Raw genomic sequence first — 21,020 nt, 5'->3', positions numbered from 1 at the left:
CAGATATTCAGAGTATCAGGGGGTTAGCAGTGGACTGGGTTTCACGTAATTTATACTGGATTAGCTCAGAATTTGATGAAACCCAAATTAATGTGGCAAGATTAGACGGCTCTTTGAAAACCTCAATTATCCACGGCATCGATAAGCCACAGTGTCTGGCAGCCCACCCAGTGAGAGGGTAATGTATGACTTTTAAAAAGTTTTTCTTTCTTTTTTTTTTAACAAAGTATTGTACTTTAGTTTATATTTTACATAAAGATTGTTTAATTCAGATGGCGAATACATGGAGGATAGAGTCAAAATGTAACTGTGAGGATGGAAATTATGAAAGAGATTCAGAGTCCTGGCTAGAGAAATTTATCCAGATGAAATTCTATTTATAAGCTCTCCTTAGTGGGTGTTCCTAGGGAACAAGAGTTTAAAACAAAGAGAGTTGTGGGGAAAAATCAGTTTTGTTTTAAATGGTGGTTGTTAATATTTCCTGGCTGCATGGTCACCACTGAGTTGTCCTGCCTCTGTCCCTGGTGAGTCCTAGAATTTGGATAGTACCAAGGCGCCCAGGAGGGAGGGCTGAAACTATTTTCTTTCCTTCTACAGCATGTAATTCTGTAATTCGATCTTAGCCAAGAGGATTTGGTTTTGATGAAGGGCAAAATGAAAGTAGCCCACTTTAACCTTGGTTAAGCATTAGACAGGAATGTAGAAGGAAAATGAAAATAGATAAATGTCTTTCAAAGAGAGGTGAGAGCAAAAGGGCTGCTTTCTTCCAAGGCAAATGCACGGGGAGTGGGGGTAGGGCAACATATTTAAGTCTTTTGGAGAAAGAATTAATTCTGTGCTTAGAATATTTTTTACTTTATTCTTTAACATATGCTTCTTTTCAATAAATTAATCTGCATGTAACATATTAATCCATATATTTTGAATTAAGGAAACTCTACTGGACAGATGGGAACACGATAAACATGGCCAATATGGATGGCAGTAACAGCAAGATTCTCTTTCAGAACCAAAAGGAACCAGTTGGTAAGTAATGATATATATATGTATATATATATATGTATATGTATGTATGTGTATATGTGTATATGTATATATATGTATATATATATGTGTGTGTCACAATTAATATATATATATATATATACAAGATTAATGTGACACACCTGTGTGATTCAAACTAAACCCTGAAAAGATTACATATTAATAATGTAAATTAAATCAGGAGATGATTGGTTCCAGACGATCTGTGTTCTCTGAGTGAGATGCTTTTCATGCACACACACTGGCTGTCCATATTATCATATTCGCTAGCTTCTACTTGCTCTTCTCACTTCCCAACTGTGTCACTGTCCTCCCAGATAATCCCCTCTGTCTTCGTGCAATGTGTATTTCGTTAGAATATCCTTTCCGTTTTATCCTAGTTAGGGTTTCTAGTGCTGCAACAAAAATCAGGACCATAAGCAACTTAACAAGGAAAGGAGTTATTTTATTTAAACCCCCTGTACCAGGCCATCATCAAAGGAACTTGAAGCAGGAACTCAAGAGAGGATCATGGAGGTAGGAACTGATGCAGAGGCCATTGAAATATGCCTCTTATTGGCTTGCTCTGTAAGACTTGTTCATGTTACTTCATCATCATCATCATCATCACTATTTCATAGTTTTAAAATTTATTGATTAATCATTCCATTCTTTTACATTTCAAATGATATCCCACTTCCCAGTTACCCTTCCACCAACCCTAGGACCACCTGATCAGGGTGGCACCACGCTGATCCTCCCTTATCAATTGGTAACTAATAAAATTCACCACAGGCTTGACCAGAGGCTAATCTAGTAGGGGCATTTTCTCAACTGACATTCTCTCTTCTCAAATAGCACTCACTAGCTTGTGTCAAGATGACAAAACCTCACCAGGACATGTCCCTTGAGATCCTTTTCTACTTTCATTTCAGACACACATAAAGACATTTAAATACAGATTCCATATATGGAAAAAAATGTAATAAGTTTGTGAACTGGCCTGTATCACTTTATAGTATGACCTTGGATTCTGTTTTCCTAGTGATATCATGATTATATTCTGCATAAAGCCAAAAAGCCTAAATAAAATTCTATTGTATATATGCACCGTTTTTTATCAGTTTATCTGCTAACCTAATTCCTGGCTTTGCTAGTGTGAGTAATGTAAGATAGTATACATGCAAATATGCAGGGTTCTCCATGCTTCACTGACTTGGAATCCTTCAGGTATGTGCCCAGCAGTAGTGCTCTTTCCTCCTCCTCTCCATCCTTCCCCTCTTCTTCCTTCTTCATTTAATTATTATCATTATTTATTTTGGCTCTATACTTGTACATATATATTCATATATATGTGTGTATATATATTCATATATATATATATACATACATATATATATATATATATATATATATATATATATATATATAAATGAGCATGGTCATGTATGAGGAGATGGATTAGTGTATGTTCATGTGTACTTGAAAATCTAGTGGCCAGAGGGCAACCTCAGGTATTACTCTTTTGAAATTGTTCACTTTGTGTTTTTGATTAAGACTTGAAGGTTTTGTGAATCTTAGGCTGAATGGTCAAGGTGCCCTTAGGGCCTTCCTGTCTCTTCCTCAGCTCTGTGCTTATATGTGGATGCCACCACACCTGGCTTTTTACATGGGTGCTGGGTATTGAATCCAGGCCTTAATGAGTATGTGTCAAGTCCTTTCCTAGCTGAGCCACCTTCCCAGCTTCTAAAGTGATTTTAATGTGTATCTCTCCCGTGGTTAAGGATGTTGAACACTTTTTTCCATTGTTTGTTGGTAATTCCTATTTCTTCTCCTGCTCACTTCAATTCAATTCATTAGGCCATATATTGACACATAGTTTTGCTCTTTGTTAAGATGCTTAGTTTTTGAAGTTATGTGTATATTCTATACAGTAAGCCTCTGTGCGATGTGTAGTTGGCAAACGTTTTCTTCCAATGTATAGCTGTGTCTTCCTTCTGGCAGCTATTTCCTTGGTTGTGAAAAAGCTTTCTAATTTCATCAATCTGACTTGTTAATTCTCAAGATTATTTCCCTTTCAGAAGCCCATGGTCCAGACCCACACTTGATGTTTTACTTAGGTTTTCCTCTAGACATTTATTTCAGAATTCCAGGTCTTCCTCAATACTCTGATGCACTTTGAGTTCACTTTGTACATGGTAAAGAGAAGGATGTGATGTCAGTCTTTTATATGTGGCTGTCTAGTTTCAGTGCTTGTTGAAAAGGCTGTTTGTTTCCCAGTGCGTGCTGTAGGGGTATATACTTCAACATCAAAAAGTGCCCTGGACTCTGACCTCATAGGTAGCAATGAATATCCTAGTAAGAGCACCAGTGGAAGGGGAAGCCCTGGGTCCTGCTAAGACTGAACCCCCAGTGAACTAGATTGTTGGGGGGAGGGCGGCAATGGGGGGAGGATGGGGAGGGGAACACCCATAAGGAAGGGGAGGGGGAGGGGGATATTTGCCCGGAAACCGGGAAAGGGAATAACACTCGAAATGTATATAAGAAATACTCAAGTTAATAAAAAAATAAATAAATAAAAAATTAAAAAAAAGAAACATTTGAAAACCAACCAAAAAAAGTGCCTAAAAACTCCACCAACAAAAACTGTCTTAAAACATGTAATATAACTTCATCAAAATTGATAGATTCAAAATAAACATATAGCAGTCAGTAGCCAATCCGGAAATATAGCTCAGAAGAAAGTTATTGTTTAGCATGTGATATGCAAACCTAACACAAGCTATGAAAGAACTCAATGTTATAACCCTCAAGGAAAAAATTAAAGAGGATAGAAAGATAAATTTCTCATACTTATGGATGACTAATATGGAAAAGTAAACGTATTTCTGAAGTCATGTACCTATTTCATATAATCCCCATCAAAATTCCCATTACATTCTTCATAGGACTAAAAAAGTTAATCTGAGAGTTTTCATGGAAGCATAAAAAAAAATCCCAAAATAGCCATAGCAATTCTAGCAGGAAGGGCAGAGTTGCTATATCACTGTGCCCTATCCAGACCTATAGCATAGAGCTATAATCATGAAACTGCACAGTACGAACAAACAAACCAACATATAGACCAAAGGGAGAGAATAGAGGATCCAGACACAAGTCTACTCCATTCTTAAGGACTCTTTGGGTAGTTCTAGGATCCTATTTAGCACAAGAACTAATTAACGAGAGAGAATTCTAAAGGTGTGGATGTAGATATTCATGTGAGCATTAAGCCCAAAGAAATGCTCAAACATGATGCTTACCCTAAAAAATATGTAAAAGGACAGGTAATTTGGAAGGAATGTGCACCCGAGAGTATTTGTGTTCAGCAGTGCTGCACAGAGTCACTTGTAACAGATATATACAGAAGGGATCAAGGAGACACAGGAAAACTTTCTTCAGAGTTTGTTTATTTGAATTCACTGTAAACAAGTTTTCACTTTGTAGTGATCAGATCTGCCCCAACTTGTTCCATGAACAGTAAGTGTCATGTACGGATGGCTTGATCACAAAGTACAAAGTAGGTCAAGGGTCCATTTAAAAGGAAATTTGAGTTCCTTGGATGATTTTAACTAGAAGTAGCTGATATGTCAATTACTCATATTTTCTCTGAACTACTTTACAGGTAAGGAGTTAACATTTTAGTCACTGAGACAGAGAAACAAGTCCTTTTATGAGGAAAATTTTGGCATCATTTTAAACTCTCAATTTAAAAAAAAACAGAAAGTTTTGACATTCTTGAGCTATTCCTTATAAAAGAAAGATTTCCTTTGAAATCTCTTTTAAAAAGTAATTTTAGGAGAGAAGATGTAACAGGGAACTATGAGTGGACTAGTACAGTCCTTCCTAACCTTCATATTGGTTTTATTTCTCCTCACATTTTTATCTTTTTGAGGCCAAATTATAACATTTGCTTGTAATTTCAAAGAACGTTTTAAAAAAGACATAATGATTTAACTTTGCTTTTACATTAACTAAAAAAGTGATAAAATAGAAAATAGAAAATCATAGTTTGACTTTGAGTTGTATATAGAATACATTTAAATTGAGAAAATCATATGACCTGAAGCTTTTTCATGAATAGTTTTCTTTTTCGTTTTATGAATATAGAAATACACTGACTTGAAGTAGCTCATTTTTGATCATAATAATTTAAAACAGGTACAGTATCCCACAGATTTGAAATAATGCCTTTCATGTGGCCTAAAACGATCTGTCTGGTGTAAACGACCGAGTTACTACCTCTTTTCTTTGTATTATTTGTTTTGAGATCTGTACACAGTAAAAATATAGGCTAGTGTTAGAAATTTGGGGCAGATTGAAATGCAAATCCTTCTGGGAAGAAATCAGAGCAAAGAAAACTAGCTGTACAGGGTCCAGATCCACACAACGCACTCCTTTCAGACTGGGGAGGCTCAGCTGCGACTTGTCTGAGGCTTCTCAAAACGCGCATTGCTGGGTGCTATGACGAGGAATCAATTCTTTACACTGTAATTTGGGAATCACGGATTACAGCAAAATATTAATTTATGTGTCTGTTTCAGTATTGCAAACTTAGGCTCCTTTAATACTGAACAACCAGACCCGTATTCAAATATCGAAGTAAAACTTCCACTAAAGCTTGCATGTTACAAAGGACGTTTGTCTGGAAGGATGAATGGGGGAGGGAGAAGGAAGGAGCGTGGGGGAAGGTGAATGAGAGATAGAAGTGGGAGGGCAGAAATAAAGGATGCTGATTGAGAGATGGTGGAGTTGGGGAGAGGTGAGTGAGTGAAGGGCATATATATTTGCACCTTGCCTTTGCTCTCTGAGATGCTGTGCGCTGAATGCTACTTTCACTGCAGGGACAAATACTGGATACCTGCTTCCTTTCAGTGACTCTTGTCTTTGACAATTGCTTTGAAATAAAATTTCAAAACAGCATTCTTGTAATATTTTAAGTTGTACGTCGCTGTCTGAGGTTATCCGTAGCTGCCTCCCAGAACCAAGTCTGAGCTGCCGAATTACAGATCTGTGTCCATGACTACGGACGCAAACTGAGCAGCCCGACTCCTTCAACACCTAAGTATGGAAGCAAAAGGAAGCTTTGGAAATACAGACCCTAGAAAGCATTTTAAAAACTTTTAAATTTCCATAGACTGTTCCTGATGCTACATTTGGGGAATGTAGTGTTTGATTAGATGTTTAGGAAGCCAAACAAATCTACTGCTTTTGTCGTAGTTTATCATAGTACTTTGACAATTGTTGACAATTCTTATGACTTTAATAAATCTCTTACTCTTTTCGGATATTATTTCAGTTTCTATAAAATGGAGATGTTGAAACCCAGTCTGGGATTGCATGGAGTAACACTTTCCTTCGGCAACATCTCGAATTCCAACAATTCCATATTATTATTCTTTGCGTTCCAAAAATTCCATATTATAATTCTTGATCATAATCCTCCAGGACATTGTCATACATTCCCTGGGATGTTAAATCATTCCTTTTCATAATATAAAATCTTGAAAATGGCATAATGATCTAATAAGAACAGAAATATACAGATTTAGCATGCTCAAGGCTAAAAGCAGTGAGGCAAAAGAAAAAAAAATCAAACTTGATAAAGCCTTCTTAGTAGACAATTCCAGATAATGAGCATGAATGGGTACTCTATGCCAGGCAATGTCATCTTCTTCAAACATGATCAAAAACCACCCCGCTTTTAAAAGCATCTGGGTTTTTTTGTTTTTGTTTTTGTTTTGTTTTTTTTGTTTTAACTTTTAGTGGCACAGAAAATAAAATTAATCTTTGTGTTAGTAATACATCAGAAGAGTGAGGGCAAAGTTGAAATGATAAGTAAAATTTAGAGAACAGGCTACTGAAGGGCCTTCAATTAGTTCACTAAGATGTGGACCATTAAGATAATTTCTCAGTGAACTACATAAGATTTTTACAAGAGGTGTTTTGTAATCACTTGATGCTTTCTTTTGAAAAGGGTTCTTTTTTCTTTTCAGGAAGTTTCTCACGAGAGTAATTCTATAATTCTATTACCTACATTTTTTTAAAAAACTAAATATCCATAATCCAAATAAAATAAAATAAAATTCAAAGATTTATTTAGTTTATGTATATGAATATACTGTTGCTCTCTTCAGACACACAAGAAGAGGGCATCAGGTTACATTACAGATGGTTGTGAGCCACCAGGTGGTTGCTGGGAATTGAACTCAGGACTTCTGGAAGAGCAGTCACTGCACTTAACCACTGAGCCATTTCTCCTGCCCCATAAATGTTTTTTAGAATTCTGGGACTTAAATTCAGAGATTCACACAGACTATGGAAGATATAACATTTAGCCAGACCTAGATTGTAGCAAACATATTTATTTTCCTTCGACAATTTGTGTGTGTGTGTGTGTGTGTGTGTGTGTGTGTGTGTGTGTGTGTGTGTGTGTGTATGTTACTTTTAAAGTACTGAAATCTAACAGTAAAGCCACATTCATATAGACATCAAGCTGTGGTTTTGGCTTGGGTTGCCATTTAAAAAGTTAAAGCTTTTCTTTATAGATACTTCTATTTTCACCTTATTTTAATATTCTCAATATATCATTTTTAAAGACATTTGCACATCACGTTGTCATTTTTTCACCTATCAGATCCACAGTTTTCAGAGTTTTAGCAGAAAAGTAATGCCGGTATGTTTTGTGCATGTGGAGCTTATGTGTTTTCATGTGTGAGTGTGTGTGTGTGTGTGTGTGTGTGTGTGTGTGTGTGTGTGTGTGTGTTTGAAAGAGAGAAACAGAGACAGAGATACATAGATAGATACAGAGAGCAGAGAGACACAACAGACAGACAGACAGACAGAGGAGAGGAGACAGATTCTTTGATCAACTGAGTAAGTGTCAGGAGTTATAGCGGATCCTGCCTGATTAGAAAGAAGGAATAGCTAACAGCCATTGGTAGACTGCAAAGAAGGAAGGTATAGAAATGACCAAGCAAGAGCTGGGCATGAAGGTCAAGCCCAGATTTCTTCTCATAGATAACACAATTCTGTTCAATGTAGTCTCATAGATCATCCCAAGTTTGATCGATTTTCTTCTAATTTTAAGGCTAACAGATTAAAAATGGTAATCACATCTCCAAAAATTCTTTGTTAGCAACTCCTGGGTCCATAATTAATAGACTTGCAAGCTCTGAAACAAACTCTATTTCATCCATTCACACACTGGTCCATATGTATACACATATGTTTGCATACTTGTGTATTTATAAATGTGTCTACTGATGTATGGTAGTCTAAACACTGAGGTTTTCTATGAGGTTTAACACAAGTCTACATAGAAGAAATATTATCCTTATATGATAGATGAACAGCAATGCATTTACCAGGCGTTCTTTCTAAGTAGAAGGTAATAAATTATTTTATTATATTGAATTTGCCATATGCTACCTTTATTACCATATGCTAACATTAATGCTGAATGTTATGTAAATTATAAACTGTGTTCTTTTGCACGGCAAGAATAAGAAACAGTTCAAAAAATTGTAAGTAGTAGTCATAGAAAATATGTGTATTGAAATTTATAGAATGAAAGGAAAAGAGGAAAAATCAGATGAAGGAAGGAGAGAGAGAAGGAAGGGAGAAAGAGAGAAAAAAGAAAGGAAGGAAGAATGAAGGGAAGGAAAGAAGACAGACAGGCAGACAAGCAGTCTGGATAGCAGCTTCACATTCATCTCAGGCTTCTGCAGAGTGAATTTTTATACACAAAGAATCTCCTGTTCAGAAAGCACCTTGGATGGCTACAAAGCACCTACTTGGTAATATTTATATCTTAATAAGTGACAGAGTAAGGGGATCGGACAGTTCCACACTTTATATGTGCTTATAAAAGAGGTTATAGGAAAAGAAAGACAATTTGAACTCCTACAGTGTCTAGACAACAAACAAGATAGATCAGGACAATCTCTTCATAGTTTGTCATCCAAGACTAAAATAGCAGTGGAACCAGTATGAAACCCTTTGTGATTCTCTGTGCTGGTCAGGCACTTAACCTTAAGGCTGCCTCCTCAGAGACATTTCTTTGCCCAGATGTCTTCCATTTTCTTTAACTGATTTGTCTTTTCTAATAAACCAAGGGTTTCTTCTTTCACAAGGCTTCTCTGACCTTCCTAACTAGGCTGAAACCTCGTCAAAAATACATCATTAGTCTTATTTATTTTGCCTTTTGATTCTTGTTCCTGTCACCTGGAGAGGAGGCTTGGGAACAGTCTGCTTGTTTTGTCACTGTGTCATGAGCTCAGCCCAATGGTTGGCACAGGAGAATATCTTCAGTAAATATGTGTTCAGTTTATGCTTGAGCAGAAAATAGATAAGGCTACTAGATTTGTAGTATGTGGCCATTTTCCTGAAGAATGGTGTGAAAATTATAAACAAGTGATGCATGTTTAGATTGGAAGAAGAAAAGTGGAAAGACTTGGACTCTAACCTTCCTATTGGCTTATTTTGCTTATTGATTTCTCTCCCTGCACTGTTAAGACTTGTATCCATTTGGCTTCGATTAAGAATTCAACCAGACACATCTCACACACAGAAACTAGAGGCTTAGATCAACTGCATTGATCTAGCTATTGCCTTATTGACAAAGCCTCATAGCACAGGAAAGAAAAGAAAAGGAAACCCGATTTTATTACAATACTCCCTCATTTATGCCAATCCTATTAGATTTAATAATTTTTTATCTTTCTTAACAGGCTTTACAGTGCTTAGAATAAATTCAAGGCATGGTACAGGTTATCTGATCTTTTGTCAAAACATTTTAACCATGATTTAAATTTATGAGGCAAATAACTTGACAAAATAGTCTTACAGTTTTACATAAAGCTTCTCTTTAATATAAAGTCAAGGTTAAGCATTATAAGGAAATACTTCTAAAAAAATCAACGCCGTTGTGAATCACTTGGAAAGTGCTTTCTGAACTAGTCCCCTGAGACACCTTCTAAATTGGAATTCCATGGTACTGCGAATGCATGTATTAATGTGTGAAAAAATAAATAGAAAATATTTTTGCTGATGCACATAATATTTAATAGCAGGAAATACAGCATAACTGCATTTATTACTGCACTGTTTACTCAGACTTTTATTTCTCATTGCAAACAATTACAACCATTATTTAATGGTGACTCTTTCTGCCCTCTCTACCTTCCTACCACTTTCCTCAGACAATATTCATGAAAAGAACAAGGTGACTATGAGAGAAAAGGCCTCTGTTTGGTGATTTTCATCTCCTGGATATTGCTACCGTGCTTTATTCAATACTGCAGAATATGAAGTGCAGATCCAGTAGCTTTATAGAAGTATTGACTTCTTACTAGCATTAGCTGCACTTTTTTTCCATCCATAAAGCTATGCCTTTATGTTATAACCCAGTCTGGAACCTCTGATCCAGTACAGCCTATTACTTTACAATAAAAATAGCCAAAGTAACTTCTATCCAAGCACTTACAGAATTCTTTGCGTTAATTACACAGCAGCTATTCCCTGGAGAGCTGATCATCTCATACATTCACAAACTGTGACTTTCTGAAAGAGGTTAGTGTTTGAAACAAAAGTTTAAGTTGGGAATCAAAACCAAATGTTTCTAAAGTCATATTCAGCCTTCACCATGATGCTGTGACCAGAGAAGATCATTTCTTTGAGTATCATCTTACTGAGTTTCATTCATCTGACTTCAAGCAGAGAGCAAGAGAAAAAAATCATAGGATTTTTTTTGATGCATGGACAGGGAAAAGAGAAATTTCTAGAGCTTTGCTATCCCTGAGAAAAGCAGGCTAATTATGGCGCACCAGAAGGCTTTAGGAGCATGCAGGACTATGCAAGAATACTTCTCCCCTCTGTTTGTGGTGACTTGCCATTCGTTATTTCTGAATCCTTAAATACTAGCTTTAAGTTGTAAGAAATTGACACCCTGAAATTTCTGGCATATAGGCTTGTGTTGATATTGTAACTTACAGATTCCTTTGATGATCGCTTCTCCATTTAAATGTGAGACACAATGGACATAAAAATTTATAATCATATCAAAATATCAAACTTACAAGTTATTCCCATGTGCCATAAGAGATGGAGTAATATCAGCTTTCAACTGTTTGAACTGAATAACTTTATTCCTTTTAAATACAAACAACATTCTAATGATCTATTGTTGAATTAAATGCTAGGAATTGAATGAAACCTTTGAAATGAATTATAACTTAGTCTTGAATGACATGACAGAAAATTTAAGTTCGGCACAGAAAGTAATTTTTATGCTTAAAATGTCATGTTATGAATTTTATCCTGTAATCCTCAAAGAAAGCAGTTTGGTTTGTCAGTCAGTGTTACCCTTCATGGACTTTGGATACAGAAACCAGCTTTGTCTGACCTGACCTGAAAGCCCTCTCTAGTGAGAACTAGCGTTTATGGTATGAAAAGGCAACATGCGAGCTTCTAAACAAGGAAATTAATCAATAGTCTACTCAGCCATGATGCAATAAACCACAATGACCAGCATGTCCCTATAATTCTAGGACCACATCAGTGACACGCATATTTTAGTGGTAACCAACTACTTTTTAATTGGAATTAAGGCCCACTCAACATGCCTGTTATTGGATACTTAGCTACCTGGAGCTTGTGAAGTCATAGATCTTGGAGGGGAACTTAAAACCACATATACATATGTGTGTGTGTGTGTGTGTGTGTGTGTGTGTGTGTGTACATATATCCTTATGCTCACAATAAATGTAGTTCTCAGCCTTCATCAAGGAAACTTCTATTTATAATAGACAGACTATTACAAAAACTAGAAACAATCAAAATTCTGAGTTGTTCAGGCCAACCTTGATGGAAATATCGACAATATAGTTCCTGAAACTGAGGCTCTGGAAACATTACAGCAGAGGGCAAAAAGTCTTTAATGGCCAAAGGAATAGGAAATTTTTCTTTAAGATGGTGTTTCTTAGGAATGTCGGAGAGGTTAAATCCTTGAAGACTGAACAAAATGATGGCCTAAAGGTAACCTGAGCAAGGACTATACCAAGACACATAATAATGTAGAAAGGAAAATCCCCAAAGGCTTCAACGCTAGGTAAAGAAAGATAGGAAACTAAGCAATGCTGAGAGCAGGAGAAAATCGCTTTCCTTAACACAGAGCATTCTGATTTGTTATACAACACCAAATAGCCAGCCAAGAAAAAAATCATGCATACCAGTAACATTAAACAGACTGAGAAAGTAGCAATTTTATACTTAGGAATTCATGTATATTTTAAATACTCATAGTGCTGAACAGCAATTAATGAAAAAGAGAACATAAACTTGACAGCGAACAAGGAGAGGATACATGGAAAAGTTGAAGGAAGTAAAAGACATGGAGAAAGCATATATATGTAATCTCAAAGGGACTAAGGCACTACCCAGAGACTATACATGGACTGACCCTGGACTCTGACCTCATAGGTAGCAATGAACAGCCTTGTAAGGGCACCAGTGGAAGGGGAAGCCCTGGGTCCTGCTAAGACTGAACCCCCAGTGAGGGATTCGTGGGGGGAGGGCGGGAATGGGGGGAGGATGGGGAGGGAAACACCCATATAGAAGGGGAGGGGGAGGGGTTAGGGGGACGTTGGCCTGGAAACTGGGAAAGGGATTAACATTTGAAATGTAAAGAAGAAATACCCAATTTAATAAAGATGGGGGGAAAAAAAGAAAGGAAAGTAAAAAAAAGTTTAAAATTAACGCAGAGAGCTCTCCTATAAACTTTATTAGATATTCTCCAGTTGGAAAATTACACAAATCAACAATGCAACATCCTAACCAAGATAGTGACAATAGTAGTTTGACAGTCTTACTCAGATTTCTTTTCTTTTAATGTTATATCTATTTGTATTTATTTTTATTTATTTACTTTACGTCATGCTCACTGCCCCGTTACCTTCGGCCATAATCTTTCTCTCATTCCATCTTTCCCCTTCTCCGTAGGGCATCTACTTCTCCGCCTGTATCTACTTACCCTGGAGCATCAAGTCTCTGAGGGGCTAGGCCCGTCCTTTCCCTCTGAGGCTAGAAAAGTCAGCCCAGATAGGAAAACATATACCATGTATATGCAACAGCTTTTGGGATAGCGGGGTTGCACTTTTTCAGGACCTGCATGAAGACCAAGCTGAACATCTGCTACAGATGTTAGGAGAGGCCTAGGTCCAGACTGCTGTATGCTCTTTGGATGGTGTTTCAGTTTCTGGGAGCCCCATGGGTCCAGGTTAGTTGACTCTATTGGTCTTCTTTTGGAGTTCCTACTCCATTTGGGGTCTGTAATCTTTCCCCCTATTCTTCTAAAAGAGTCCCCAAGCTCTATGTACTCTTTAACTGTGGACATCTGCATCTCTCTGAGCCAGCCACTGGGTGGAGCCTGTAAGAGGATAGCTATGCTAGACTCCTGTCTGCAAGCATTACCAAGTATCATTAATAGTGTCATGCACTGATGCTTGCCCATGGGATGGGTCTCAAGTTGGGACAGTTATTAGTTGATCATCCCTTCAGTCTCTGTTCCAAGCATTTCTTGTTGATAGGACAAATTCGGGGTCAAAAGTTTAATAGATGAGTTGGTGTCCCTATTGGTCCACTGGAGTTCCTCCCTTACTACAGGAGGTGGTCTTTTCAAGTTCCATATCCCAATGTAAAGAGTTACAGCTAAGGTCACTCCCATTAATCTTGGGTGCCTCCTTTATCCCTGGTCTCTGCTATTTCCTGGAGATGCCCCACCCCCATCATTTGTACATTTCCATTTACTCTTATGACTACCTGCTGTCTCTCTCTATACCTGATCTCTGAATTTCCCCATTCCACTTCCCATCCCCTCTGTCATCCAGTTCCTTCCCTCCATCTGACTCTTATGACTATTTTATTCCTCCTTCTATGTGAAATTCAAGCTTTCTCACTTGTGCCTCCTTTCTTCTTTAGCTTCTTTGGGTCTGTGGATTATAGCATGGGTGTCTTGTATTTTATTGCTAATATCCACTTATAAGTATATACCATGCATCATGTACTTTTTGGACTGGGTTACCTCACTCAGGATAATAGTCTCAAGTTCTATCCATTTGCCTGAAAAATTCATGATGACTTTGTTTCTAATGCTGAATAGTATTTCATTGTATAGCTTTATCCTGTTTTCTTTATCTATTCTTCAGTTCCTGGACATCTAGGTTGTTTCTAGTTTTTGGCTATTACGAATAAAGCTGCTATGAACATTTACTCAGATTTCTTTTTTTTCCATCTTTATTAAATTGGATATTTCTTATTTACATTTCAAATGTTATTCCCTTTCCTGGTTTCCAGGCCAACATCCCCCTAACCCGTCCCTCTCCCCTTCTATATGGGTGTTCCCCTCTATTTCCTTTAGGTCTATACAATGCTGCCTTGTGTGTAGTTGACTGTTCTTCACCTCATCCATTTAAAATCACATCTACTTCCTTCCTGGCATAGCACCACTGCTTCTATGTAGAAATGGTGTTTTATATTGTGGTCCTGAAGTCTTTTGAGACAAAATTTTCATTGCAGATTTCTTTCTGTAGAGTCCTTGACATCACTTCATTTGTAATAAGTTTGTTCTTTGCTTTGTCTATATAGTGCTCTGTAACATTAAGGAACCTTCAGTGGTTACAGTTCTCAAATTTATAATTAAGTTACTATAAATTTTCAAGTACAAATTTTTATTTGTAAGGATTTGTTACTTTTTCTGGTATAAATTCCCAAGTGTCCAATTGTTGAGTCCTTTGGAAAGAATAGACTTGCACTTTGTATAATTTTTCCATCTTATGTATGTATGTCTGTAGTATACATGCATTTGTAGGTCCATGTGAGTGAGTTGGTGTATGTGAGGCTCAAAGTTGACATGGCTTATCTCCCTGGATCAGTCTTCACTCCATTTACTCAGATAACGTCTCTCGTTGACAGTGCACAGATTACACGTATCAGTAAGTTCTGCCCTGCTTTACCTGTGTTCTCAGGATCACAATCTCTGTTCTCTTGCTTGTGAGGACACAAATTATACCACTGAGACATTTGCTTGTATCTGTACCTGATTATAAAGTGACTGCTCAAACTTTTCCACAATTGCTCTAGCATTTCACCCTCTCAGCTCTAACATGTTAGTGATTAGCTCACAGCTTCCTTATTCATTATAGTCTGAATTTTAATTTCTTATTTATTTATTTATTTATTTATTTATTTATTTATTTATTTATTTATTTTTATACTCCAGATTTTATACCCCACCGTAAACTTCCTAGGGCCTCTTATCTGTTGAGGGTTAGGTACATCTTCTCTGACTGAACCCAGACCCTGGAGTCCTCTGATGTATAAGTGTTGGGGGCCTCATCTCAGTTGGTGTATTCTGCCTGATTGGTGATACAGTGTCTGAGAGATCTTGGAGGCCCAGGTTAATTGAGACTGCTCATCCTCCTACAGGCTTGCCCTCCTCCTCAGCTTCCTCCAGCTTTTCCCGAATTCAGCCACAAGGGGTCAGAAGCTTCTGTTCATTGGATGGGTGCACATATCTACATCTGACTCTACAACAACTCGTTGGGCCTTTTGGAGGGCAGTCATGATAGGTCCCTTTTTGTGACCGCACCATAGACTCAGTGATGGTATCGGGTTTTGGTTTTGGGGCCTCTTCTTGATCCGGATCCCGCTTTGGGCCTGTTGCTGGAACTTCTTATCAGCAGGTTCTTCTCCACTGCTATCCCTGCCTTCTTTCAGACAGAAAGAAGTATGGGTCAGAGTTTTGATTGTGGGATAGCAACCCCATCCCTCACTTGATTGCCATCTGCTGGATACCTCACATGTTTCTGCTGGAGGTGGGCTCAACAAGTTCCCTCTCTCCACTGAAGGGCATTTCATCTACACCACCCCCCCCCCCCGAGTCCTGTGAGTCTCTCACTTCCCAGGACTCTGGTTCATTCTGGAGGGTCCTCCCAACCTCCTTCCTTCAGAGGTTGCCGGTTTCCATTCTTTCTGCTGGCCCTCAGAGCTTCATTCCTTTTTTCCCACTCAATAGCAGATCATGCAGATCATGTTCCCCTCTCCCCTAACACCCATCTATTGTCCCTCCCTCTCTCCCCTCTTCTTATTGGTTTCTTCTCCCTCACAAGTGGGACTGAGGGACTGAGGAGTCCTCACTTGGGCCCTTCATCTTGTTGACCTTTTTGAGTTCTGTGGACTGTATCTTGGGGATCCTGTACCTTTTCTTCTTTTTTCTTTCTTTTTTCTTTTTTTTTCTCTTTTTTTAGTGAAAACATTCTGTGCATATGCTTTTGGGTTTGAGTTACCTCACTCAGGATGATTATTTTCTAGTTTCATTCATTTACCTGCAAAACTCAGGCTGTCCTTGTTCTTAATAGCTGAGTAGTATTTCATTGTGTAAATGAACTTCATTTTCTGTATCCATTCTGTCGTGGGACATCTGGGTTGTTTACAGTTTCTGGCTATTACGAATAAGGTCACTATGAACATAATGGAACACGTGCCCTTGTAGCACGGTGGGGCATCTTTTGAATATATTCCCAAGAGTGGTATTCCTGGCTCGTTAAGTAGGTCTATTTCCAATTTTCTGAGGAACCTCCAAATTGAAATCCAGAGTGTTTATACCACTTTGCAATCCCACCACCAAAGGAGAAGTGTTCCTCTTTCTCTATATCCTCACCAACATGCGTTGTCACCTGAGGTTTTGATCTTAGCCATTCTGACTGGTGTAAGGTAGAATCTCAGGGTGGTTTTGACATGCATTTCTCTGATCACTAAAGACTTTAAACATTTCTTTACGTTCTTCTCATTCATTCAAGGTTCCTTTGTTGAGAATTCTGTTTAGTTCTGTACCCAATATTTTGATTGGGTTGTTTGGTGTTTGGGTGGTTAACTTCTTGAGTTCTTTATAGATCTTAGATATTAGCCCTCTATTGGCTACGCGTTTAGTGAAGGTTTTGTCCCAATCTGTAGGTTGCTGATTTGTCTTATTGACTATGTTCTTTGCCTTACAAAACCTTTCTAGTTTCATGCGGTCCCATTTATCAATTCTTGATCTTACACCGTGAGCCATTGAAGTTCTGGTTAGGAAATTCCCCATTGGGCCAATGAGTTCAAGGTCTTTTTCCATGTTCTCTTCAATTAGATTCAATGTATCTGATTTTATGGTGAGGTTCTTGATCTACTTGAAGTTCAGCTTTGTGCATGGTAACAAATATGGGTCTATTTTCATTTTTCTACATACAGACAGCCAGTTAGACCATCACCATTTATTGAAGATACTTTCTTTTTTCCATTGCATAATTTTTGCTTCTTTGCCAAAGATCAAATGTGCTTAGGTATGTAGTTTTATTTTGGCTCTTCAGTTCGATTCCATTGATCAACCTGTTTGTCTCGGAACCAATACCATGCAGTATTTATCACTATTGCTCTGTAGTAGAGCTTTTGGTCAGACAGGGATGGTGATTCCCCAAGCCATTCTTTTATTGCTAAGAATTGCTTTTGCTATTCTGGGAATTCTTTTTTTTGCCTTTCCAGATAAATTTGAGAATTGTACTTTCCATGCCTTTGAAGAATTGAGTTAGGATTCTGATGTGGATTGCATTGGATTTGTAGATTGCCTTTGATAGGATTGCCATTTTTAGTATGTTAATTCTGTCAACCCATGTTCATGGAAATTCTCTCCATTTGCTGAGATCTTCTTTCTTGAGATACTTGAAGTTAATGCCATACAGATCTTTCATTCCTTTGGTTAGAGTCACTGAGGTATTTTATATTATTTGTGACTCTTTGAAGGGAGTCGTTTCCATAATTTTCTCAGCCTCTTTACAATTTGTAAAGGAAGACTACTGATTTATTTGAGTTAATGTTATAGCCAGCCACTTTGCTGAAATTGTTTATCAGGTTTAGGAGTTCTCTGGTAAAATTTTTGGGGTCATTTACTTATACTATCATATCATCTGCAAAACAGTGATGCCTTTAAATCTTCTTTGCCAATTTTTATCCATTTAATCTCTTTGTTGTCTGATTGGTCCAGCTAGCACTTCAAGTACTATATTGAATAGATAAGGGAGAGTGGGCATGCTTGTCTTGTCCTGAATTTTAGTGAGATTGCTTCAAGTATCTCCCTATTTAATTTGATATTGGATGTTGATTTTGTAGAAAATTGCTTTTGATATGTTTAGGTATGGGCCTTAAATTCCTGATTCTCCATTACTTTTAACATGAAGGGGTGTTATATTTTGTCAAATGCTTTTTCTGCATCTAAGGAGATGATCATGTGATTTTTTTCCTTTGAGTTTGTTTATATGATGGATTAAGTAAAGAGATTTTTGTTTATTGAACCAACCTTGCATCCCTGGGATGAAGCACACATGATCGTGATGAATAAATGGTTTTGATGTGTTCTTGGATTCAGTTTGCAAGAATTTTTGCATCAATATTCATAAGTGAGTTTGGTTTGAAGTTCTCTTTTTTTGGTAGGGTCCTTATGTGGTTTAGGTATCAGAGTAATTGATGCTTCATAGAATAAATTACATAGTATTCCTTCTGTTTCTATTTTATGGAATAGTTGAGGAATGTTAGTATCAGGTATTCTTTAAAGGTCTGGTAGTTTTCTGAATTAAATCCGTTTGACCCTGGGCCTTTGTTTTTGTTGGGAAGTTTTTAATGACTTTTTCTATTTCCTTATGGGATATGGGCCTGTTTAGAAAGTTTACCTGCTATTGATTTAACTTTGGTATGTGGTATCTGTCTAGAAAACTATCCATATCATCTAGATTTTCCACTTTTGTTGAGTATAGGCTTTTGTAGTAGGATCTGATGAGTTTTTGAATTTCCTCTCTTTCTGTTTCCCTTTTCGTTTCTGATTTTGTTAATTGGATACTACTTCTGGACCCTTTAGTTAGTTTGGCTAGGGGTTTTCTATATTGTTGATTCTCTCAAAAAACCAGCTTTTGGATTTTCTGATTCTTTGTATTGTTCTTTTTTGTTTCTATTTGATTTCAGCCCTGAGGTTGACTATTTCCTGTGTCTACTCTTCTTGGATGAGTTTCCATCTTTTTGTTCTAGAGCTCTCAGGTGTGATGTTAAGTTGCTAGTGTAAACTCTCTCCAGTTTCTTTACCAGTGCACTTAGTGCTAAGAATTTTCTTCTTAGCACTGCTTTCATTGTGTCCCATAAGGTTGGGTATGATGAGTCAACATTTTCATTAAATTCCAGAAAGTCTTTAATTTCGTTTTTTCAATCCTGACTAAATTATCATTGAGTAGAGAGCTGTTCAGCTTCCACAGATATGTGGGTTTTCTGTTGGTTTTGTTGTTATTGAAGATCAGCTTTAGGCCATAGTGGTCTGATAAGATGCCTGGGATTATTTCAGTCTTCTGGTATTGGTTGAGGGTTGTTTTGTGACCAATTATATGATTGATTTTGGAGAAGGTACCATGAGGTGCTGAAAAAAGGTGTACTCTTCTGTTTTAGGGTGAAATGTTCTGTAGGTATCTGTTAAATCCATTTGGTTCATAACTGCTGTTAGTTTCACTGTTTCTGTTTAGTTTCTGTTTCAACTTGTCCATTGGCAAGAGTGGCACGTTAAAGTATTCTTTTATTATTGTGTGGGGTTCAATGTGTGTTTTGAGCTTTAGTAAAAAAAATTATGAATGTGGGTGCCCTTGAATTTGAGACATAGATGTTCAGAACTGAGATTTTCTCTTGGTGGATTTTACCTTTGATGAATATGAAGTGTCCTTCCCCATCCCACTTGATGACTTTTGATTGAAAGTCTATTTTATTGGATATTAGGATGGCAACTCCAGTTTGTTTTTTGGGATCATTTGCTTGGAAGACCTTTTTCCATCCTCTTACTCTGAGATAATCTGTCCTTGTAAATGAGGTGTGTTTCTTATATACAGCAAAAAGCTGGATCTTGTTTGCCTATCCAATCTGTTAGCTTATGTCTTTTATAGGTGAATTGAGTCCATTAATATTAAAAGCTATTAAAGACATATGACTGTAGTTTCCTGTTATATTTGGTTTTGTAGGTTGCTTTATGTGCTTGTTCTCTCCTTTTGGCTTTGTTGTGAGATGCTTAATATCTTGTCTTTTCTTGGTGTAGGTACCTTCCTTGTATTGGAGTTTTCCTTCTAGGATCCTCTGTAGGCCTGAATTGGTAGATAGATACAGTTTGAATTTCATTTTGTCCTGGAATATCTTGGTTTCTCCATTTTTGTTGACAGATTGTTTTGCTGGGTAAAGTAGTCTGGCCTGGCATGTCTGTTCTCTTAGAGTCTGCATGATTTCTAACCAGGCTCTTTTGGCTTTTATAGTCTCTGTTGAGAAGTTTGGTGTAATTCAGATAGGTCTGCCTTTGTAGGTACTTGGCCCTTTTCCCTTTCACATTTTAATATTTTTTCTTGGTTTTGTGTGTTTAGTGTTTTGATAATTATGTGATAAGATGTTCTTTTCTGATTCCATTTGTTTGGTGTTCTGTACCTTTCTTGTACATTTATGGCTTTTTTTTTTCTTTAGGTTGGGGAAGTTTTCTTCTTGATTTTGTTGAAGACGATTTAAGTCCTTTGAGCTGGGAATCTTTGCTCTCTTCTATTCCAGTTATTCTTAGATTTGGTCTTTTCATTGTGTCCTGTATTTCCTGGATATTTTGGGTTACGAGTTTTTTATGTTTTGAATTTTCTTTGACCTTTGTGTCAATCTCTTCTACACCTGAGATTCCCTCTTCTGTCTCTTGTATTCTGTTGGTGATACTTACATCCGTAAGTCCTGAACTTTTTCCTAGGTTTTTCATTTCCAGGTTTGCCTCCATTTGTGTTTTCTTTATTGTTTCTACTACTACTTTTAGGTCTTGGACCACTTTATGCAATTTTTTCACCTGTTTGATTGTTTTCTGTATCTCTTTAAGGAATTTA

General features: G+C 37.2%; 1 protein-coding gene across 6 annotated transcripts in view; it reads left to right on the top strand.

Moving 5' to 3' along the window:
- The window catches only part of Lrp1b (LDL receptor related protein 1B), a 2,121,147-nt gene that overhangs the window by 1,432,205 nt on the left and 667,922 nt on the right, over positions 1–21,020 (top strand). For all 6 annotated transcript variants that reach the window (XR_010064783.1, XM_063284873.1, XM_063284870.1 and 3 more), the window contains 2 exons: positions 4–178; positions 932–1,026. Coding sequence is in view for 5 of the 6 variants with exons in the window: in XM_063284873.1 (XP_063140943.1) it covers positions 4–178; positions 932–1,026 (270 nt within the window). In the remaining variant the exon portion in view is untranslated. The remainder of the gene's footprint in view (positions 1–3; positions 179–931; positions 1,027–21,020) is intronic.

This window comes from Rattus norvegicus, chromosome 3, assembly GCF_036323735.1.
Source record: "Rattus norvegicus strain BN/NHsdMcwi chromosome 3, GRCr8, whole genome shotgun sequence".
Classification (NCBI taxonomy): domain Eukaryota; kingdom Metazoa; phylum Chordata; class Mammalia; order Rodentia; family Muridae; genus Rattus; species Rattus norvegicus.
The sequence above is the reverse complement of the archived record's forward strand: the minus strand, read 5'-3'. Positions and strand labels throughout refer to the sequence as shown.